Raw genomic sequence first — 25,104 nt, forward strand, 5'->3', positions numbered from 1 at the left:
GAACTATCCGTAATTTTAAACCCATCCAAATTAATTAATGACAGTTTTACACCATATTATGAAAGCTAGCCAATTAACAACAGCTTCACTCCAACTAAAGGTCACCTACCCCTAAACACTCCTTGTTCTAAAAGTTTTCCACTTTTTGAAGACTCTAGAAAACAGTGGTTCTTAAATTTTTAGTATCAGGACCCCTTTACAGTCTCAAAACTTCCGGAGGACTCCCAGTAGTGTATATGTGTGAATGTGAATAGTTATGTTAACATTTATTATATTGTAAATTAAAACTAAGAAATTTTTTAAATATTTAATAATTCATTTAAAATTAATAATCCATTAAATATTACCATAAACATAATTTTATGAAAAATATATTTTCTAAAACAAAAAATAGAAAAAAGTGGCATTGTCTTACATATTTACAAATCTCTTTAATTTCCAACTTTAAAAAAATCTGGGTTCTCACTTATTTCTGCGTTCAATTTATTATAAATTGTTTTAGCCAGATGCAGTGGCGCATGCCTATAATCCCAGCAGCTCAGGAGGCTGAGGCAGAAGGACTGCAAGTTCAAAGCCAGCCTCAGATACTTAGTCAGACCCTAAGAAACTTAGCAAGACCCTGTCTCAAAACAAAAAGACTAAAAAGAGCAGAGGATGTAAGGATGAGGCTCAGTGAGTGCCCCTGGGTTCAATCCCAGTGCCAAAAAACCCACAACTATTGTTTTAAATAAAATATATTTTTAAAAATATGGCCTTTTACAGATAAATAGAAAAGAGAGGAATACTGTAATAACTTTTTCAAATGATCGTGGGTATTCCTCTAATGAGTTATAAAACTTTGTTACCACAAAAAGTGATCATTTCCTAGAAGTCACATCATGGAATCTGGAATCACAACAATAAACATTTTCAGACCCTATAACATTAAAATCCATCGGTCAACCTTACCCTTTAAACAGATCTTTTATCCATGTCTGACTTCATAGCATCATAGCCATTTGGGCATCACTGGTTCACTGAGCTACGCATGTCTTCCTAAGTTCTACATTATACAATACCAAAACATCATTCTTGTTAATACCACTGCCCATCTTATCAGGAAAGTGTTTAAACATTGAGTCTGCGAGCTCATGGCAGCAGATACAAGTTTTTCAGAATTCTAATTTTTACTTGAAAGCTTGAGTTTTATCACTGCGGCTTTCCTTTGAAAAGGCAGGCTCACTTCATATGTGAGAAAAGGTCTGCCAAATACCTGAGCCTAGCATAGTTTACCTATCAATCATTTTTTCGAGTAAAAAAATGTTTTCAGAAGAGCAGCTAGCTCAGCAGCAGTTTATCACACAAGTACTTTTCCTTGAGACAACAATAAATTTTCAGTGCACAGTAGAAGTGCTTTATGCATACTTTCTTTTACATCACACTTGAGTAAAATTATCATACTCAAAAGTCAAGATCTATCCTCAGAAAATTGGGAATGAAACTACCATTTGACCCAGCTATCCCACTCCTTGACTTATACCCAAAAGACTTAAAATCAGCATACTACTGATGCAGCCACATCAATGTTTATAGCAGCTCAATTCACAACAGCTAGATTATGGAACCAACCTAGGTGTCTCTCAATAGATGAATGGATAAAGAAAATGTGGTATATATACTCAATGGAATATTACTCAGCTTTAAAGAAGAGTAAAATTATGGCATTTGCCAGCAAATAGTTGGAGTTGGAGAATACCATGCTAAGCAAATAAACCAATCCCAAAAACCAAAAGCCGAATTTTTTCTCTAATATACGGATGCTAATTCACAATAAGGCAGGGGGCACTAGGGATGAATAGTGTTACCTTAGATTATGTAGAGGGAAGGGGAGGGGATGTGGGGATAGGAAAGATGGTAGAATGAAACAGACATTATTACTGTATGTATATATGTGACTGCATAAGCAATATGATTCTGCAACACGTACACTCAGAAAAATGAGAAATTATATCCCATCTATGTATATCAAAGTTAAATGTATTCTACTGTCATGTATAACTAATTATAACAAATAAATTAAAAAAATAAGTCAAGATCAAATGAAATTAAACCTAGTTCATCAATAACACTCTTAAGTAAAACTGGCTTAAAAAAAAACAAACTGGGCTGGGGTTGTGGCTCAGCGGTAGAGCACTCGCCTAGCACATGTGAGGCCCTGGGTTCGATCCTCAGCACCACATATAAATAAAAAATAAATAAAGGTATTGCGTCCAACTACAGCTAAAAAATAAATATTAAAAAAAAAACTGTGTGGCAGTTACACATACAAAGACAAGGAGTGCACAGTTTGGTTCCCCTGCTAGATTCATGCTACGGTGTGATAAGTCGTATTCACTATTGTAGTATCAGTGCAGATGTTGACACAGTGCCACAGGCAATTGGCATCTTTTTTTTTTTTTCTTTAACTTATGTATTTTTTTATGTGATGCTGAGGATAGAACCCAGGGCCTTGCTCATGCTAGGTGAGTGCTCTATTGCTGAGCCACAATCCTAGTCCCAATTACCATATTTTTATTAATATGAAAATACCTTTGACCCAACTTTAAGAATGACTATTCTATAAAAGATAGCTCTTTACTGTGTTTGAAGAAACTGTGTCTCTCAGGGTGCAAACTACAGACACATTTAGCTTTTAGTTCCGCTGTTAAATACTGGCTTCTTCCTTCAACATTATTTTCTTTTTTCCCTAGTTATATTTTTCTTCTTCTTCTTCTTCTTTTTTTTTTTTTCTTTTTGAGGTACTAGGGATTAAACCCAGGGCCTCCTGCCTATTAGGCAAGTGCTTTGCCACTAAGCTAAACCCCAGCCCTAGTTTCTAAATTACATACTTTATACACTTTCTTTACTTGTAGTAGTTAGCCTAGAGATCTCACCTACATGTTTAACTTGAGAAAGACCAAGTGTGCTGGGTGCAATGGCACATATCTATAATTCCAAGTTTAGGAGGCTGAGGCGTGAGGACTACAAACAAGTTCAAAGCCAGCCTCAGTAACTTAGCAAGGCCCTAAGCAACTTATCAAGACCCTGTCTCAAAACAAAAAATTAAATGGGGTGGGGATGTCGTTCAGGGGTTAAGTGTCCCTGGGTTCAATACCTAGTACTGCGCCCCCCTCACAAAAAAGTCCAAGTTTATCAACATATCTAATCATATTGCTAAATAATACAAGAAAAATGCTTTAACTCTTAACACCCTTTCTCAACTTAAATTATACCACTAACCAGTAGTTTAGTTCATTCCTTTGCATTTAGCAAAGCCAAATGCTGACTGGGCATATGGTCTTTTGAGAGGGGTACATAGCCAATGTTTATTCGGGTTTCCCACATGTTTACCATTTTCTTTACTTATCACTCCTTCCTGATCTCCTTTCTGGAAGTTTAAACTTTACTCGTAGTAAATTTTCTTCAGTGTTTGTCTCATTCTTGAAAGATGGTTTCATGGCATACAGACACTCTAGGTTGACAGTTGTTTTCTTTAAAAATGATAAACAGTTCACCATCTTCTGGCTTTTATTGCTGCTCTTGAGAAGCCAACTGTCAGCTGAACTTTTGTTCCTTTGATTGTAATCTTTTTGTCTCTGGCTATTTTTTAGAAGCATTACTGAGTTATAATTAACATATGTGTTAGCTTTTCATTGTTATGACAAATACCTGAGAAAAACAACTGACAGGAGCAAAGATTTATTTTGGCTCATGTTTTCTGAGGTTTTAGTCCACAATCAGCTGGTTCCATGGCTTTGGACTGAGGTGAGGCAGAACATCGTGGCAGAAGGACATGGTGGCAGAAGGACGTGGTGGCGGAAAGCTGCTCCTACACAATGTGTAGAACTTGATCAGTTTTGACATATTCACACGTCTCTGTGAAACCATCACAACAACGAAGCTAGTGAACGTGTGCCGTCCAGCCCCGTTGTTCCCTCCTGCCTTTAATCCTGAGAAGTATTCCACTGTGTATGCCATTTCTCTCAGGGAGGAATGGCTGGAGATATGGTGGGAAGTGTTTAATTTTCAAAAATTTATCAAACTTTTTCAGAGTGGTTGTACCATGTACATTCCCACCAGCACTGCAAAGTATAATAGGTGATTTCCATCACTGCCAATACCTAATATAGTCTCTCTTTAATTTTAGTCCTTCAAAGGTTAAAAGTAACATCTATGATTTTAATTTACACTGTTTCCTAATTACTAATTATGCTGAATATCTTTTCAAGTGCTTCTTTGCCATCTGTATATCTATTTTAATGAAGTGGCTATTTATACCTTTGTCCCCCCTTTTGTGTGGTGCTGGGGACTGAACCCAGGACCTCATTCGTGCATGCTAAACAAATGTTCTACCACTGAGCTACATTCCCATCCCTTCTTTGCCTGATTTTTTTTGAGGGGTGGGGTGACCAGGGATTGAACTGGTTTCTCTTCAGATCGTATAAATCTTTCGCCTTTTTCTATCTGGGGTCTTTTGCTCAGAATAATGAATTTGATATTCAACACTATGTTGCTGTATTGCCTATATCAAGTTTGTTCCTTTTCACTGCCATATAGTACCCCGTTGTGCGGACACACCGCATCTGTTTGTCCATTCATCTGTTGCATGGCAACTGTGCTATTTTCCAGTTTGGGCACATTAGGAATAGAATTGTTATCAGAATTCAGGTACAGGTCTTTATGTGAACATATGTTTACATTTTTCTTCACAAATTCTTAACAATGGAATGACTTGTGTCATTTGGCAAGTATATGTTTTTCTTTCTAAGAAACTGCCAAACTGGTTTCCAAACTGGTTATACGTTTTACATTTGCAACAGCAATACGTAAGAGTTCTGTGGCCTGCACCTCCTTGCTAACAATTTGTTATCATGTTTCTTTAAATTTCAACCATTCTGATCAATATCTAATGTTACTGTGGTTTTGTATTTCCCTGATGACTAATAGAGAATATTTTCGTGTTTTTATGAGTCATTCTTATATCCTCTTTTGTAAAGTGTCTCTTCAAATCTTAGACTGTTTGCTTATTATTTGCTTATTATTATCTTCAAATCTTTTACTAAACAGTTATATGTATTTGTATAATTTAAAAAATTTATATGTATTATACAAATACATACAACTACTGAATATTCTAAAATAAATATGTATAAATATGAATTTTTTCATTCTGTGACTTATCTTTTTCTTAGGAGTATCTTCGAAAAGTAGAAAATTTTAGTTTGGGCAAAGTAATTTTTTTTTTAAACATGGTGTCTTTTTTTTAATACCTTTATTTTGTTTATTTATTTATTTTTATGAGGTGCTGGGGATCAAACCCAGTGCCTCACGCATACTAAGCAAAGACTCTACCACTGAGCCACAACCCCAGTCCTTGAGCAAAGTTTAATTTACCAATTTTTAATCTTTTTAAAAAATATTTATTTTTTAGTTTTACGTGGACACAATATCTTTATTCTATTTGTATGTGGTGTTGAGGATCGAACCCAGCACCCTGCGCATGCCAGGCAAGCATGCTACTGCTTGAGCCATATCCCCAGCCCTCAATTTTTAATCTTAAGGTTTACACTTATTACATCCTATTTAAGAATCTCATCATATATCTCTTTATAATTCATAGAAATGAAATTGTTTTATTGTTTCCTTTTTTTACTCAGGCTGTTTTAAGTTCCATTCATGTTGTCTTATGTCTGGATTTTTTTTTATCTTTTAATTGCTATATAACACCCCACTTCTTGCCTATAACCCCCATCCCAGAATGGAAATGTATTCATTTCCAACTCCTTCAGTCAACAAATAATGCATATCTATAATAAATTATGTAGAAAATATTTTAACAAAGGAGATTTGCTAGGAGAAGCATATGCATATACTTGGCCTTTAATTATCATTAGATGGCTCTCCAAAATAGCTATACCAGATTATTTTCCCAACAGCAAAGGACACAGATTACAATATTTTCACCTTCCTGCCAATATGTGACATTATCCATCTTACTAATTTTTGTCAATATAAAAGGTACAAAATGGTATTTTGTGTTGGGAGTCATTCAGAATGAGTCACGTCTTCTGTCCTAGAGCAGAGAGGCTTTTGACCATCACTACATTTTGTAGTGACCTGGACATTGCCCCAGTCCCAGAAGTTTGAGGACGCATCTTCAGACGTAGGTGTTTCGCCCCATCGATTGAGCTACATTTATCTATTCCTTTGCCCTGTTTGGGATAGACAGTTCCATGGAAACGCCCTTTGTGTGTCCCCTTCTCTTGGTCTGCCTTTGGGTGTAGCCTTCCTAGATGTCAGTCTACCTGCTGACAGCAGACATCAGGAAGCTAGACTCAACCCCCTGAAACCTGACCCCTTGCCTCATTTGAATGGCTTCTCCTCAATAAAAGGGTTCAGCACGGGGCTCTCTCTCTTTCTCTCTTTTCATGGACCCCTAAGGTCAAAGGAACCACCACAGCCGCCAAAGAAAAAGGTATCTCTGTCTCTTGTGTGGTTATTCATGCAGCCCTGTTCCCCTGGAGTGACCTTGAGTGTTTTACGAGGAACGTGACAATTTTGTTCTAATGTGGATATTTCCTACAGTCCAAGAGTTTGGTTATCTCTTAATATGCTTAGCCTTATGTATTTCTGAATTCTGTAAATTGCCCATTTTCTACTGAGATTGCTGCCTTTTTCTTCTTGACTACAGAAGTCCCTTGTTCATTCTAGACACCAACCCTTGTGAATTTTAAATACTTGAATTTTTCTTCTCCTGGTATATTCTCTGTATATTGTCTATATTATCAGCACAAAATCCTTGAATTTGTTTAAAATAAATTCATCAATTTTTTTTTGAGAGAGGGAGGGAGGGAGGGAGGGAGGAGGGAGGGGGAGGGAGAGAGAGAGAGAGAGAGAGAGAATTTTAATATTTATTTTTTAGTTATCAGCGGACACAACATCTTTGTTTGTATGTGGTGCTGAGGATTGAACCTGGGCCACATGCATGCCAGGCGAGCGTGCTACCACTTGAACCACATCCCCAGCCCCAATTCATCAATTTTTGCATATGGTTTTTGCATTTAAGGTTTTGTTTAGTCCCTCCCTTAGACACCTAAATCACAATGATAATTTTTTATTCTTCTTTACTACTTTCTGATTTTGCCATTTTCCTTTAAATCCTTAATCCATCTAAAGTCCACCTTTGTACTTATTGGAGTTGGTGTGGATGGGTTCTGTCTGAATCATCTATAACACAGGATGCCCTTTCTCCTTTGATTTGGGGTACTACCTCACGCTCTGGTAAATTCCTAAGTACATGGGTTTTATGACTGAGTACTCTATTTTTAAAACTTCTTTTTTTTTTTTTTTCCCCTGTCCTAGCATCACCACTACTGGTTTTCACAGTGTGGCATTAAGAATATTTTAATAGCTAAGAAGGTAAGTCCCTCTCCTCTTTAAAGAGAGAAATCAATTGAATGTATATATGGGTCCAGATTTCTCTAATGAATTGTCATTCTCTGAAGGTGTCTGGACTGGAAAGAGATGAGAGATAACATGGATCCTAAGGGTCAACCGTGCCAGGAGCAGGGTTTAGGTGGAAGGGATGCAGGGCTTCCAGGTACAGCAAGAGGCTATGCGTGAGCAGCCCCACACTTAGCAGCAGCTCTCCTAGCTCTCAGGGAGCATATGAATTCTGTGATATGAAGACCTGGGTTACCAGAGGCCCAGCTAGGGGAATCCTTACAGAAAGAAGAGCTCATTCGAAGCAGGGAGAACTTTCATCAAGCAATAGGAAAAAGATATTGATAAAGGTAGCAGTTGAGAAGAGACTGCTTAAAATGAAGTTCAGACCCTGAGATCAGCAAGGTGGCAAAACAGTAGACAGCAAAAGACAGCCAACAGAGAGCTCTCTGCATCCCTCCCCCAAGACACATCTGCTCAGAACAATACTGTTTCTCAGAGTATGGTCCATGGCCTACTGATGGGTTTTTCTAATAGTCTGCAAACTCATCCAAAGATGCAAGTCCATTCTTTGTAACTTATGGAATTCCACAAATTTATTTGTGTTTATAATTAGACCTCGCCTACTTATTACAAACCTGTAAAATAAATTACTGAATTACAAGAAATGTGGTAGAAGTAAAACCAAATTAGCATTTTACTTGTGTGAATTCTAAGTCACTATTGCATTAAGAAGACTGCATAGCATGCAATGTCCAACTATATCACTATTCACGCATGCCCAAAGCCACACAGAATCCCTATGATTCTCTGAAATGCACTCTGTTAGCAGTGCTTCACCACGGCTGTCTTGGACATAGTGTGTAATCACTGTAATTCTGGATTTTAAATTATAAATTTAAGCTAGCTTAACCATTAGTTCAGTTTGCTGTGGATGATTTAGTTATTAACTCTATAATTAGTACTGATGCATATTTATATCAGTAAGATTCTGACATAATTTTACAATACAAGACCTCTAGGCATTTGTGAATTTCTGTTCAAATATGAATAGTCTCTTCAAGCAAATTTATACATAATCCCCTTACATTTGCTTGTAGAGAGATACTATATCCCTATTACTTCACTAAAAAGTGAAGACATTAAATAAATGTATATAGAACTCATCAGTGAAATCATCTAAGTCTGAAGCTTTCTGATTATGAACTCAAGTTCTTTAGTATGTTATAGGGTATTCAGACTTCAATTTCTTCTTGATTCAGTTTTCAGTTAGCTGTGTTTTCTGAGGATTTTGTCTTTTACATCCAAATTGTCAATTTTTTAAACATAAAATTGGTCACAATATTCCTCTATTGCCCCCTTTCTATGGTACCTGGGATTGAACTCAGCAAGGCTCTACCACTAAACTATATCCCCAGCACCGCCCACCCCACCTTTTTTCAAATAGGGTCTCACTAAATTGCCAGGCTGCCTGGAACTTGCAATCCTCCTGTCTTATCCTCTCAAGTCACTAGGATTATAGGTGTTCACCACCATGCCTGGCTCCCCTACTGCCCTTTTAATGCAGGTAGAATTTATAGTAATATCTCCACTTATCTTCCTAATACTGATAAACTGTGTATTCTCTTATATCCTTGACTATTATTTTTTAAAATTAATTATTTATTTTTATTTTTGGTAGTACTAGAGTACTAGTACAGGAGCACTCTACCATTGAGCTACATCCCCAGTCCTTTTATTTTATTTATTTTTTTGGCAGTTGTAGATGGACAGCATGACTTTGTTTATTTTTATGTGGTGCTAATGATGGAACCGCGTACCTCATACATGCTAGGCAAGCGCTCTGTCACTGAGTTACAGCCCCAGCCTTTACTTTTTGAGACAGGGTCTTGCTAAGTTGCCCAGACTGGCCTGGAACCTGAGAAGATCCTCCTGCCTCAGTCTCCTGGAGTTATTAGGATTACAGGCGTGCGCCATCATGCCCAGCCTTGCCTATTCTTTTTTAAAACATTTTGTTATTGTGGTAAAATATAAGTGATATAAAATTTAACATTTTAATCATTCTTAAACGTACAATTCTGCAGCATTAAATACATCCACACCAACGCTATGCATCTATCACCATCATCTATCTTAGAAGTCATTTCGTCTTGCAAACGTGAAATTCCATACCCAATAACACCAACTCTCCACTCCCCTTTGTTCCCAGCTCCTGGCAACCACCATTCTACTTCTCTATGAATTTGAATACTCTAGGCACCTCATGTAAACGGAGTAATATAATATTTGTCCTTTTGTGACTGGCTTATTCTTTTTTTGGTGGGGAGGGGGGACTGGGGATTGAACTCAGGGGAACTTGACCACTCAGCCACATCTCCAGACATATTTTTTATTTTATTTAGACACAGGATCTCACTGAGTTGCTTAGCGTCTCCCTTTTGATGAGGCTGGCTTTGAACTCACCATCCTCCTGCCTTAGCCTCCCGAGCAGCAGGGATTACAGGCATGCACCACCACGCCCAGCTGTCATATTCTCTCTTTTTTTTTTGTTCAAGCGGCCATGTTTATTTATAACAATAGGTTACATTAGGTCATTAATACCATAGCCACATTATTGTTTTTTGTTTGTTTGTTTTATTGGTTGTTCAAAACATTACAAAGCTCTTGACATATCATATTTCATACATTTGATTCAAGTGGGTTATGAACTCCCATTTTTACCCTGTATACAAATTGCAGAATCACATCGGTTACACATCCAAGTTTTTACATATTGCCATACTAGTGACTGTTGTATTCTGCTACCTTTCCTATCCTCTACTATCCCTGTCATATTCTCTTGAACTAATGTCTTCAAGGTTCATTGATGTTGTAGCATATATCAAAATTTCCTTTCTTCTAGCCATGCATGATGGCACACCCCTATGGTCCTAGCAACTCAGGAGGCTGAGGCAGGATTGTAAATTCAAGGTCAGCCTCAACAACTTGGCAAGACCCTGTGTGTAAATTTAAAAAATCAATAGGGCTGAGAATGTAGCTCAGTGGTAGAACATCCCTGGATTCAATTCCCAGTACTGTAAAAAATAAAATAAAATAAAAATTCCTTTCTTTCAGGTTAACTGTTTCTAATGTTTTCTGCTGGCTTCTCAGATATCTCTCTTTTTGTTAAGTTGTTGTAGTAGTTGCTCTAGGGCTAACAATATTCACCCTTAACTTACCAGAGCCTATTACAGTTAATATAATGCCTTTTCATACTTCTTATATCACCCTTCCCTCTTCTCACTTTATACACAACACTTATACTTCCCATTTACTGCCTTTTGCACAAATGTAACAATCTTACAACAGCAAAAGTTCATTTGCCCATCCCCATCCTTGTGTGTCTTGTGAGTCTCTTTCTCTGCTAAGACTACTTAATGTTCACTGTAGTTTCCTTTAATACTTTTTTATTATTTTTGGTTTTTGGTACTGGGAAGTGAACCCAGGGGTGCTTATCAACCCAAGACACAGCCTCAGCTCTTTATAGTTTTTTATTTTGAGACAGGGTCTCACTAAGTTGCTGAGGCTGCTCTTGAATTTGTGATCCTTCTGCCTCAGCCTCCCAAGTCTCTGGAATTACAAGTGTACACTGTGTCCAGCCCTTTAATTTCTTAATGTCTATGTATGTTCAAAACCTAACTTTAGCCTGGCCCTGGGGCACACGCCTGTAATCCCAGCAGCTTGGGAGGCTGAGGCAGGAGGATCAAGAGTTCAAAGCCAGCCTCAGCAAAATCAAGGAGCTAGGCAACTCAGTGAGACCCTGTTTCTAAATAAAATACAAAAAGTAGGGCTGGGGATGTGGCTCAGTGGTTGAGTGCCCCAGAGTTCAATCCCCAGTACCCCCCTCAAAACTAAACCTAATTTTAGGGGCTGGGGTTGCAGCTCAGTGGTAGAGTGCTTGTCTAGCATGTGTGAGTTACTGGGTCCGATCCTCAGTAACACATAAAATTAAATAAATAAAAAAGAAAGGTATTAGTTCCATCTACATCTAAAAAGAAAAACAATAAAAAATGAAACCCTAACTTCACAAGGTTATTTTTGTCTTTCAAGCAAATTATAAGAAAGTATTTTTTTATATTTTCCATTCCCAGAGATCTTCATTCTTCCTGTATACCCTCTCTGGTATCACTTTCCCTTGGCCTGAACGAAATTCTTTAGCATTTGCTGTAAAACAGTCCTGTTGGCAACATGTTTTTTTAACTTTTGTTGATTTGAAAATATCTTATTTTATCTTCACTTTTAAAGGATATTTTCATTTTATGAATGACACATTTGGGGTTTTTTTTTTTTAATACTTTTAAAAATCTTTCATTGTCTTCTGACCTCTATTTTTTAAAAAACGTTTTTTAGTTGTTGATGGACATTTATTGTTTTATTTTTATGCAGTGCTGAGAATCGAACACAGGGCCTCGTACATGCTAGACATGCACTCTACCACTAAGCCACAACCCCAGGCCCCGACCGCAGCGACAACTTTTACCCTTATACACTGTCTCCTTTTTTTTTTCCTTCCTTTTTCTTTGGGGGCGGGTACCAGGGATTGAATCTGGGGTGCTTTATTACTGAGCTATATGTATGAAATATTTTGTCCTTTAGATTTTTTATTTTAAGACAGGGCCAAGCTAAGTTGCTGAGGCTGACCTTGAGTTTGTGATCCTCCTATTAAAGCCTCCCCAGCTGATTACAGATGTAGGCCACCACACTCAGCTAATATTTTGTTTTCTCTGCTTTCAAAATTTTCTCTTTCTATATTTCGGAAATTTAACTGTGATGTACCTAGATTTCCTTACCCAATAGTTATCAATATTAGGGTTCACTTAATATATAAATTAGGTTCTTGAATCTCTAAATCAATGTTGTTCATCAATTCAGAAAATTTTCAGTCACTATTCTTTTTTTCCCCTACCCAGTTGTCATACATAGACCATTTAATATCATCCCACAGATCCTTGAGGCTCTGCTCTCCCCCTCTCTCCCTGTGGTTCAAGTTAGAAAATTTCTATTGTTCTCTTTAAGTTCACTGACTTCCATTAGTTCCAATCTGCTGTTGAGTAAATTTGAATTTCATTTACTATAATCTTTTTTTTTTCTGTAAACTTTTCAGTTCTAGAATCTGCATTTGGTTCTTTTCTATAGATTCAATTTCTGAAACTATTTATTATTCACTCTATTTTCCTTTAATTCTTCAAGTATATTCATAATTGCTTTTTTGTCTACAACAACACTGGGGGGTCACCTTATCTATAGGGTTGTTCTTTTTATATTTTTCCTTGCATATGGATCATGTTTATTTCTTTGCATGTCTTGGTAACTTTTTATTAAGAACCAGACTCTGGGTTACATGGTCTTTCCAGTGTCTCAGCTGGATGGCCAGGTTAAACACTGGTAGAATAGGGCTAGAACTTAAATGTCCCTGGCAATGCTTCCCTTCTAGCACTGATATTCCTTTAGCATCCTTTTCTAATCTCATCCTGTAGCAGCCACTATCTGTATAGAAAGCCTCACTTGGTTTTGCCCTGTGTAATACATAGCTCAGACTCTCAGGAACTCCCCCCACAGACTTATGATGCCCTCTCAGATGGTCCATCCCAGATTCCCACTGCTTCAGCTGTCTTTTCTTCGTCAGCTCAGTGGAAACCACTACAACCTGTTCAAACTTCACTCTCTGAACAGGTAGGAAATTGGGCCCAGAAAGCTGCATATCTGTGGGATTTGCCTCGTTGGTTTTCCTTCTCTTTAGAGATTGAAATTTTCTGCTGCCTACTGTTCACTGCTTGACACAGTTGCTTCATTTATTTTGTCCTGTTGTATAGCTTTTTATAGAGGGAGAGCTAGTTTTGACATGAGCTACTCCATTACCATACAAAGCAGAGTGCCTCTTATAGGCCAGAAATAACAGCCTCTTTTTCATTTGTAAGAGGGAAAACTAAGAATTAATTAATATAATGTCCTATGTCTATTAAGGTCAGTCATACCTGTCCTTCTCCTAATAGCAGATCCAACTTTCAACTTACTTGCCAGATGGTATTCACCCAATCAGATCAATAATGCATAGTTTATAATCTCTCTGGCTATGATCTTTTATAAAAATGGACACAAACACAAAGGGAGTTGCTATAAACGCTGTGGCATGAATTTTTAAAGATCCCACAACATAGGAAATAAATTCTTTGAAACAGTCACTTTAATTCATTAATTAGAAATAAAATTTTAAATCAATAAATTAAAATATGCACAGCTTCTATGAAATGGAAAATTGGAATCACATCTATTGATAAGAGGCAACTACTTAACTCTTATCCAAGGAAGTGACCTGAATACAGCATCAGGGCAAAAAGAATTATTTTATCTTCACTTTGGAGAGGAAGAAACTGAAGCATACCTCTTTCTAACCCCAAGGACTATGTTGACTTGTTTATTAATTTTAGAATATATAATATAAAATTCATCTTTGTGTATGTATGTATGTATTCTCTATTATATTATAGAGAAGTCTACAGTACTTTTATTTATATATGTATTTTTTGGTGCTGGGGACTGAGCCCAGGGGTGCTTAATCATTGAGCACATCCCGAGCCCTTTTATTTTCATTATGAGACAGGCCTCGCTATGTTGCTTAGGACCTCTCTAAGCTGCTGAGGCTAGCCTTGAACTTGAGATCATCCTGCCTCAGCCTCCCCAGTTGCTGGTATTATAGGTGTATGCCACTGTACCAGCTATAGTACTTTTAAAGACAGGTTGATAATCTGACTAATTTCATACTTGAAGCCTTCTAGGTTAATCATTTGGTCCAAACCTTGGTAATCTGACTAAGACTTTGTTATATGAATCTACAAGCTGCACAGAACAAAGTAGTTTGTATTCCTCAACAATGTCCCTGGAATTAATGAAACAATGAATTTTCTATCTGGAAGGGATTTTATGCCCCAACAGCAATGCACACAGATTTCTCCTTTGGAACTTAACACAAGTTCCTTTGATTCCTTTTCATGCTACAGGCTAACAGCATGAAGGCCTATGTTCGTTTAATATCCAGTTTACCCAGGACAGTACAGGAACCATAATGAACATAACTGTTTATTGAATTAATAATTTATTAATTAAAAACTCCAGCCTGCCCCCTCATCATGAAGAAATGCCAACTGGTAATCTTAATTCTATTAATATTATAAAAATGAAGAGGAAGTAATGCTAAAGACATTTATTTTTGACACTTGACATTGTCCTCCAAGATCCTCAGAAGAAAGGCATACAAACTTATTTTTTTCTTTTTTGGTACTAGGAATTAAACCCAGGGGTGCTCCATCACTAAGCTACATGCCCAGCTCTTTTTATTTTTTCTTATGAGACAAGGTCTTACTGAGTTGCTGAGGCTGCCCTGGAACTTGTGATCCTCCTGCCTCAGCATTATGGGCAATGTACCACTGCAGCCGACACATACCAACTTTTGGTTATGGAGCGAGACTCTTCCAAGCCTTAGATTCTACATCTGTAAAATGAGTGCACTACTAGCTGGGGTTGTGGCTCAGAGATAGTGCACTCATCTTGCATGTGTAAGGCACTGGGTTTGATCCTCAGCACCACATAAAAATATATAAATAAATAAAATAAAGGTATTGTGTCCATCTACAATGTAAAAAATATTTTAAAAAATGAGAGAGTACTAATAACTGATAAAAATGATGAGGACTGGGCTGGGGATGGGGCTCAGTGGTACAGCACATGCCTGGCATGTGTGAGGCCCTGGGTTCGATCCTCAGCACCACATATAAATAAATAAAAGATCCACTGACAACTAAAAAATGTTTTAAAAAAATGATGAGGATCACATGAGATTATGAATATAAAACTCCTGCTATTGTACAGACAGACAGTAGACACTCAATCCTCTGATATTACAGCACAGAAAATGATGCTACAGTGAGATGGCCTAAACGGCCTATTCGAAGTCAAGAGTCTAAGAAATTTGAAGGTTAGAATAATGGAAAAGCTGTGAATACCGCATAGTCAACTAGCAACGTAAAAAAAAGGAAATAACTAGAGTATACCCAAATAACTAGAGCACACCAAGGAAGCCTACAGCACATGTTAACAGTACTTTGTCACATCCAAACCTAACAGATCCCTCTGTCATTTTCAGGAGGACATTCTTTCTCTTTTTCGCTTCTCTTATATTCTCCTTTTTCTTTTTCTTTCTCCACCCCACTCCTGATAATACTACTCCTTCTCTGAGCCCCTGTCCTTTCTTTTTCCCAGGTAGAATACAGAATTAAAATCCTCTTCAATATTTATCATACTTTTCAATAAAATACTGAACATGGGGCTTTTCTGTTTTGAGATAGGATCTTGCTATGTTGCCCAGGCTGGTCTTGAATGCCTGGGATCACATGATTCCCCAGCTTCAGCCTCCTGAGTAGGTGAGATTACAGGTATACGCCACCATGTCTAGCTTAAACATGAGTTTTAAAGATAGAAAACAGAGTTCAATTTCGGTTCCAATAATTAGCTACATAACCTTGGTAAATTACTTACATAAAGTGCTGCTGACTGCTCAACTGGAAAATGGGAACAATATGGGCATCTTCACAGAATTTGAGTAAGATAATTAGATGAAATAATTAGTCTAAAACCTGACACCCAATGGTCTTCTAGAATGTTAATTCTCTTTCTCACTTCTAGAATAGGAAAATATTATCTGATTCTTAGTTATGTTTTCCACAGAAAAGGAAACCTCTGTTTCTTACACACATTTTCCATCTATGTTATGAATACAGATGAAGTCACCATCCTGAATATAAAAAAGTGCCTCTAACTACAGACTTCTGCATCGTACTGATGGAAACACTCCTTGTCTTGAGTAGTCTCCCCGATTTTAAAAAATAAGTCAGTACAGAGAAATTTGAATAAACTCTTAAATCACAAAGTAATTAGTGATAATTACAAGTTAAGCATTTAAGAGCATTTAAACATTTTGTATAAAACAATAAATTAAAGACACACACTATATTTTAAAATTTGGCTTAAGGCCGGCTCAGTAGTTCGGGTCATGTAAGAACTATATGAGCTATACAGGAAAGGCTTCCCCGCAAGGTCTCAGTACAACAGCAGGCCAGCTGCCAGCTGCCTCTTCCAATTCATTTTAACCTCATACCTAGAAACTAACTCTACTCTCCAGTGAGTTGTTTGCTGGTATCGGGTAGACATTTGTAAAAATAAAACTACTTTAGAGAAGAAAAGTCCCTAGGATCAAAATAGACTACCCCATATTTCCTGAACCAAGCTCAGATTAGACAAAATAGACAAAAGGAAACCACTTTATGATTACTATGTGATATTTCAAGCTATAGGCAAGAACAGAATGTGCAAAGATTAAGCATGAGCCCTTCAATTGCAAGTTGTAACAAAGTGACATTGGGTGACATGAGTGGGGACACAGCGGGTGAACAGAAACCAAATAAGAGGGCACTGGGATATGTGGAAAACACTGCATAACACATGAGACCAAATTCACAAATAGAAGAAAGGGAGAGGAATTACTAAGTAAGGAAAAGAAGCCAATATTCCAGGAAGTGCAAGTTCAATACCAAAGGACTAAAAAGAGTAAAGAGGCAGAGCTTCTTTAGGGAAAATGAAACAAGGACAACATTAAATTGAAAATTCAAGGAAAAGTAAAGATGAATGTTTTGAGGGCAAAAGAAAACCTACTTTAATACCAAACCCTAAGGCAATAAATAGGAAATAAGAGTAGTAACACACCATAGTAATTAAAAAGAACAAAAGCATTCAGAAGTAGAAGTATGGACATAGTGTAGATTTTTAATTGAAGAACAGAACATTCTCACTGGGTTCATAAGAGGAACTGAGGCTGGCCATGGCATGCAGTTCAAAAAAATAAAGAAATAAAGTTCTCAGCTTACAGCAGCTAAAACAGTAGGTAATCTCTAAGATTAAGACCCAGAAATGTTCAGTTTACGTTCACTGCCCATCTCTGAAGAATATGAGAGCACTGCAGCCATGTGACAAGCCATAACTGACCTGCTCCAGGCTTTTCCCAGGGGGTCAGAGTGACTATACTTACTAGAGTCTTCCCATTGGAGTAAGTGTAGCTTCCATGCGGAATAGTACAAAAATCCCAGGACCAGAAAGAGGCAGAGGGCTAGCAGCAGATTGCGCACAAATACCAAGAGTCCCATCTTCGCATGATTTACAATTTCCTACATGACCTAAAACATAATAATAAAATAAAAACAAAAACAAAAATTAGGTCTTAAGAGATAAAGCAATCATCATACTGATTATGCTCTCCCTTAAGATAAAGAACCTGTAAAGAGAATTTCCAAATGAAGAATAACCTCAGCATTCATAACATGGCATCTCCCAACATGCTCATCTCCATCTCAAGCAACAGCCTCAGAACCCCTCAGCACCCAGGCCAAAAATCAGCAATCATCCGTGCACCCTCATCCACCCCCAGCACCAATAACCACATTCTGCAATTCTAACCTCCCAAATACATCTCAAATCATACGCCCTTCCCACTATCACCACCCTAGTTCATGCCACCACTGTGCTCCCACCACCGCTCCCTTGCCTTGAAACCTACACTCTCCAGATCCATTTTATACCCAGCACACACAGTTGTCTTTTAATAACAAAACAAAGGGGTTTGTTACTTCCCTGCCCAAACCCCTTTGTATTATCTACCACTGCTGAAACAAGGTACTGCAAACTAAACAGTTTAAAACAACACAAATTTATTATCTCAGAGTTCTGAAGGTCAAAGTCCAGGCTCAAGCCAAGTGAGGTGGTACACGCCTGTAATCCCAGCAGCTCGGGAAGCTAAGGCAGGAGGATCCCAAGTTCAAAGCCAGCCTCAGCAATAGTGAGATGCTAAGCAACTCAGTGAGACCCTATCTCTAAATAAAATATAAAGAAGGGCTGCGGATGTGGCACCTCCTCACACACCAAAAAAAGGAAGAAACATAAAGTCCAGGCTCAGCAGGGTCCTTTGTTTAGAATCCCACAAGTCTAAAATCAGTATCAGAGGGGCTGCTTTCTTTTCTAAAACAGAATTTACTTTTTTCCCCATTTTTTTTTTTACCGGTGCATTATAGTGATACACAATGGGTTTGTTGTTATATATTCATACATAAACACAATATAACAATATAATTTAACCAGTACCATTATTCCCCAGTATTTTCCCTTTCCTTTCTCTCCTCCTCCCCCTCCCCCCAACCCTTGATCCCTTTACTTGACTCTACTGTTCTCCCTTGGAAATTCATGAGACACCTCCCACATCTTTCTTTTTCCTTTGTACTTCCCACATGAGAGAAAACACACAACCCTTGACCTTCTGAATTTGGCTTATTTCACTTAAAATAATGGCCTCAACTTCCATCTATTTTCTTGCAAATGACAATTTTGTTTTTCTATATGGTTCAATAAAACTCCATTGTACATACATACCACATATTCTTTACCCATTCATCAGCGGATGGATCCGGAGGCTGGTTCTGTAGTTTGGCTACTGTGAACCGTGCTGCCATAAACGTGGGTATGCACGTATGAGGCAAAAATCTACTTCTGTACCCGCCCAGCTACTGGTTAAGTAGAGTCCGTGCAGCTGGCTGTTGGGCCAGTTTCCTACTAGTCAACAGACAGGAGCCAATCTCTGCTCTTATTGTCTCCTCCAACTTTCCATGTGGTCCCACTTCAGCCAAGATGGGCTAAGTCCCACACTCTAAATCTCTCCAGTTTTCCCTTCTACAGCATCTTACTTCTGCTTCCAATCTCCTGTGATTATACTGGGTCCACCTGAAACACTGAGAACATTTTCTTAAAGAGCCATAACCTTCATAACATCTGGAAAATACCTTTTGCCATGTCAGCTGATACTACTACAGGTACCAGAGACGAGAGTATGGACATCTTTAGGGGGCCATTCAATTCATTTGAAAGGAACTGCTTAGTAAAGCCAAGCAGTTTCTGACCGATCCCTAACTTACTCCCCAATCCATGCACTGCTCCGCAACCTCACCTGTGCCCACGAACTAGTCATTCTTTCTGTTTCACTAAGCCCTACCTGTTGTTTCTGTCCTAGAGGTCTGTCTGGAATCCAGTCTCTATCCACCCTGCTACCAAGCCTGCTCTACATCCTTTGATACTCACCTTGCATGCAACACGGGCCAAGAAGACTTCCTTGATCAGACCCTCCACCTACAACCAGATACTCCAGCCACAAATAACATGAGAAAGATACAAGTGAAAATCTGCATACTATGTAATAGGGCACTTTGAAAAGCCAAGAAAATAAACTGAAAACTCATTAAGAATAGGATCACTAAAGTAGGCAATTATAATGTTAACTTACAAAAATCAACACCTTCTTAAAAAATTACACCAGCAGCCAGGTGCATGAGTGTAATCCCAGCAGCTAGGTGCACGAGGTTGAGGCAGGAGGTTCACAAGGTTCAAGGCAGCCTCAGCAATTTAGCAGGACCCTATTACAAAAGGTGGGCTGGGGTGTAGCTCAGTGATAGAGCACCCCTGGGTTCAGTCCTCAATAACGACCAAAAAAAAAAAATTACACCAGTAATATCTAATTAGGAAATATAAAGTGATGGAAATGAATCTGTAAAATACTTAAAAATAAACCTGAGAAGAAATGGGCAAGAATTTTCACCAAAGAATACAGAAGGTCTGAGTAAGAGACATAACAAGTTCTTAAGTGAGAATATTCAATATTGGAAATACATCAGTTCCCCTGAAATGTCAGTTCTCTATAAGTTTAATTCCAATCAAAATCCATGATTGTTTTTACACTTAGATCTAAAGATTATCTAAAGAGTTCATATCCAAGACGAGCCAAGAAAATTTTAAATGAAAATGAGCTGAACATAATATAGGGAGAGAAAAGCCAAACTCATTTTTGCAACATGTTTCTGACACCAGGTGTGGGTGGGGTGTGGGTGGGGGTCCTCCTCTGGCCAAGTAAGCAAAACTGCAGCAGAGGACATCTTCCAATTCCATTTTGTTCTGACACTGTCTACCTGGAGATGATACCAGAAATAGAAGTGCTGTGTCAAGGTATATGAATTCTGTAAATTTCAATAGCTATTGCTAAAACTGCTCCCCAGAGTCCACCAATTCACACTCCCACACTGTGCTGTTTGAAAGATCCCAGAGATTGAAAGCTCAGTCCCCTAAAACTGTCTCCCACCACTTCAGAAACCAACCATATACCCCAAGTTGTTTTACCTGTTCTTCTGATCCACTGGCTACAAACCTGAGTTTCTCCAACCCCTTCCTTTGGTTCAATTAATTTGCTAAAGTGGCTCACAAATCCAGGGGAAACACCAATTTATGATAAATGATGTTACAAAGGATACAGATGAAGAAATACAGAGGGTGAGGTATGGGAGAAGGGACCAAGATCTTCTGGGACTTCTTTGGGTATGCCACCCCAGGATCCTTCACCTGTCAAGCCATCTGGAAGCTCTCCAAACTCTGTCCTCTCGGGTTTTATGGAGGCCTCATTACAGAGGTGATTGATTTCACCACTCACAATAACCAACTTAACCTTAGGAAAGAGTGGGAAGCAGGGCTGGTAAGTCCCAAACCTCCAGCCCAACATGTGGCAGTCAGGTAGGGTCTGCCAGCCAAGAGCCAACTCATTAGCATACAAAAAGAGGTCACTGTGGAGATTCCACAGAGTTTAGGAGTTGTATGCCAGAAAATGCGGATAAAGACCAAATATATATTTTACAATATCACAGATAAGAATTTGCCTTCCCAGATATCAAAACCAACTCAAGGTTGAAATAATTAAGACAAGACAGGTACTGGCACAGGAAAAAAAAAACAAAGATAATGGAACAGAAGATTCTAGAAATGAATTCTCTCAGCTAGAGATATACATATATCTACATATATGAATGTTTACATGTACATACATATGAATTTATTCTATAATAAATATGTAAGTATAAAAAGAGGGAGCAAAGGCCCAATAGGATACATAGCTAAATGTTATTAGCACAGTTACCTGTAGGGAATGGGATGGGAATATGAGAAGCGTATCACTGGGAGGACTTTCCTTTTCCCTTTATACACTCCTGAACTAAATTTGTTATAATTCACAAGTATTACCTCCATAGTTTTTTAATATCAAAGAACATGGGGTGCAAATGTGAATTTGGTGGACTCTGGGGAGCAATTTAGAAATATCTATTGAAATCTACAGCATTCATATACCTTGACACAGCACTGCTATTTCTGTGACTTTTCCCTCAAGGAACACTGCAACAAAAAGCATTAAGGGTGTGTACAGGAACATGCACTAGCAATGCTGATTATACCGGCAAATAACAGAAACAGCTCAAACGTCTCCACCGTGGTATAGTATCCGTGGGAAGTTGATGGGAAACAGCACACGCAAAAGAATAAGCTGAAGGAGGTTTCAGGACAGGATGTTTGAGAGCTCTGTGAGGAGGGTTTAAAGGAACCAACAAGGAGTGAGAACGGATCCAGAGACTAGCAAGGGCAGGAAGCTAGATATGCCCTTCTGCCTCAAAGGTCAGGAGGATGATAGCTCAGCAATACATGGGTGGGGAGAGAGGCCACCCGGTGGGGGCAGTGGACACCGAGGAGCAGGCTGTGTAGCACTTCAGCAAGGTGCAAGGGGCAGTAGAGTTAGGGTGATGTGCCCCAACCTCTCCTACCACACTCCTTTGTCTTCTGTTGGTGCCTTGTATCAACTGATCCTAAATGGAAACCAAAGGACAAAGAAACCCAGATGATGCAGTTCAGAGGTCCATCACCAGTTCAGAGAGGAAAGAAGGTGAAAACGGATCTGGAATGGCAGAAGAAATGAAGAATGCGAGGTACCAGTCAGAAAGAATGGGCACATCTACACATACCCATATGGGAAAATGCCTAGAACATACTGCTGAGTGGAAAAGCAATCGAGTTGTGGAACAGTATAAACATATGTGGCCTCACACTAGCAACAACAAACAGGACAACAACGACATTAAGTATTAAGCTGGGAGCAGTGGCCCATGTTTATAATCCCAGAGGCTGGGGAGGCTGAGGCAGGAGGATCATAAGTTCCAGGTTAGCCTCAGCAATTTATTGAGACTCTCAGCAACTCAGCAAGGCTTTGTCTCAAAATAAAAAGGGCTGAGGATGTCACTCGGCAGCTGAGAGCCCCTGGGTTATACCCCCAGTTAAAAAAAAAAAAAAATAAGTATTAAGTATATACCTAAGGGCTGGGGATATGGCTCAAGCGGTAGCGCACTCGCCTGGCATGTGTGCGGCCTGGGTTCGATCCTCAGCACCACATACAAACAAAGATGTTGTGTCCGCCGAAAACTAAGAAATAAATATTTAAAAAAATTCTTTAAAAAAAAAAGTATATACCTAAAAGAATATGCACCAAAATACTGACAATAATTACCTCTGGAAAATGGGTCTGGACAGGGTGTTTCGTTACAATCTATGCATATGTTTATTTTTAATTTTATATTTATAAAGGTAAATGTACAAAGTTTTCAAAATGAGATAGAAACCAGAGACTTGCATTTCCAGCAGCAGAAAGGTCTGTATCTTGTCTAACACCCCCTAAGCAACTAAAAATTTAAGGTGTAACCAGCTGCCTACAAAACCCAAGTGGTTGTTGGAAAGCTTTCCTTTCTTTTTAAAAGGGAACTGATGTGGCTAGTGCCACATAATTTCTGTCCTAAATGCAGATGTGATGTCTGAAGTGGCACATCCAGGCAGTGACCACAACCCAAGGGCATGAAGACATGTGACAGTGAGTCAACAGAATCATCCACTCATTCAACAACTGTGACAGTGAGAAGCCTGAACCAATCACCTATTTTATTTCAGTCTTTTCCATTAAGACAAATGAGCTTCAAATGAAGACAGCAGAAAAAACACCCAGAAGAAACAGATTTCCAAAAGCAGATGACATACAAAGGAGCAAACAGGAGCTTAGAAGAAGCTAAGACCTCCAGGACAAGAACATCCCATGTGAGCTGGGAGGTCAGCTCAGTTTGTGGAGCTATGCACAAGGCCCTGGGTTCAACCCCCAGCACCTCACACACACACACACACACAGAACATCCCATGATCCCCAAAGAAACATAATTTCAAATTCACTGCTAGGACAAAAGTTTGACAATATACTCCAGGGGTGGGACTGCGGGGAGTGGGGAGACAGGCATTCATATACACTGATGTGGTGGGAAGGATTTGGTAATAACAAAAATCACACATGCTTAAAATCGTACTCTTTAAGCCAATAAATCTCCTGGCTAAAAAATTATCCCAGGGCTGGGGTTGCGGCTCAGTGGTAGAACGTTTGCTTAGCATGTGTGAGGCTCTGGGTTCAATTATCAGTACCACATATAAATAAATAAAGATTCATCAACAACTAATTAAAAAAATTTTTTTAACTATCCCAAAGATACATTGACAAAAATACAAAAAGTCCTATGCACACAGCCATTTATTGCAGCCCTATTTGAAACTTAATAGGACTGAAAGTCCTTCAAATGTCCTTCATCAAGAGTTGAATAAAGGGCTGGGGATGTGGCTCAAGGGGTAGCACGCCCGCCTGGCATGCGTGCGGCCCAGGTTCGATCCTCAGCACCACATACAAACAAGGATGTTGTGTCTGCCGAAAAAAAACTAAAATAAATAAATAAATATTTAAAAAAAAAAAAGAGTTGAATAAACAATGATATATCTACAAAAATTGAATATCATACATCCATAAAAAAGAATGGGCTCCCTTCCTTTCTGGATAATTTAATGTAAAAACCATAAGACATTAGGAACTGAGTAAAGTGGGTACACATGCTTGGGGTAAAGGGGCAGGAAAGGGCATAAGTTTGTGTGAGGGTCAAGGAGAGAGTCAACAGGCAATTTGGGATTGACCACATAAGTAAATACATTGACACTAATGGCAGGAAGATTTCTCAATAATGGAGATGGAAGTTACAAATATAGAAAGGGAAAAACGAGAATTAATCTTTTGATTTTCACTAGCATTGTAATCAGTGTGAAGTGATGGTTTCCAAAAATATAAAGATATAAAAATAAATATAGACACAGGTACTGTGTGTGTACGTTTGTGGGTTCACCCACATATATCCCCTAACTTATCCATTTAACAGACCTAAAAACAGTCATATTACAAGAGCAGTAGGTACATCCAGTATCTAGATGTGTGTGTGTGTGTGTGTGTATGTGTGGTACTAGGAATTGAATCCAGGCCTTGGCCTGCTAACCAAGCACCCTACCACTGAGCTATATCCTCGACCCTAGACACCCTAGACGTTGGGTTTTGTTTGTTTTAGGGACAGGAGTTGGTTGTTTGTTTTAGGGACAGGAGTTGGTTGTTCGTTTTTGTACCAGGGATCTACCACTAAGCCACATCCCTAATCCCTAACCCTTTCAGCTAAGAAACATCAAAGGATGCTAAAAATTGGGGCTGGGATTGTGGCTCAGCGGTAGAGTGCTCACTCACCTAGCACCCGGGGGGGGGGGGGACGGGGGACCGCTCATCTGGCATCGATCCTACGATAAAGCTAA

At 38.6% G+C, this 25,104-nt stretch overlaps 2 protein-coding genes across 7 annotated transcripts in view; both read right to left on the reverse strand.

The window, feature by feature from the left end:
• Window positions 1-17,703, reverse strand: part of St3gal3 (ST3 beta-galactoside alpha-2,3-sialyltransferase 3) — a 167,006-nt gene extending 149,303 nt beyond the window's left edge. For 3 of the 6 annotated variants that reach the window (XM_048815548.1, XM_048815550.1, XM_015485126.2), the window contains exon 1: window positions 17,579-17,703. In XM_048815548.1, coding sequence (XP_048671505.1) covers window positions 17,579-17,693 — 115 coding nt within the window. In that variant the 5' untranslated portion in view covers window positions 17,694-17,703. The remainder of the gene's footprint in view (window positions 1-17,578) is intronic. The other 3 variants (XM_048815552.1, XM_048815551.1, XM_048815547.1) reach the window with 1 other exon arrangement.
• Kdm4a (lysine demethylase 4A) overlaps window positions 17,591-25,104 on the reverse strand; it is a 79,750-nt gene continuing 72,236 nt past the window's right edge. The window contains exon 22 of the mRNA XM_048815545.1: window positions 17,591-17,723. Coding sequence (XP_048671502.1) covers window positions 17,715-17,723 — 9 coding nt within the window. The 3' untranslated portion in view covers window positions 17,591-17,714. The remainder of the gene's footprint in view (window positions 17,724-25,104) is intronic.

The sequence above is a fragment of the Marmota marmota genome, unplaced genomic scaffold, assembly GCF_001458135.2.
Source record: "Marmota marmota marmota unplaced genomic scaffold, marMar, whole genome shotgun sequence".
NCBI classification, from domain to species: Eukaryota; Metazoa; Chordata; class Mammalia; order Rodentia; family Sciuridae; genus Marmota; species Marmota marmota.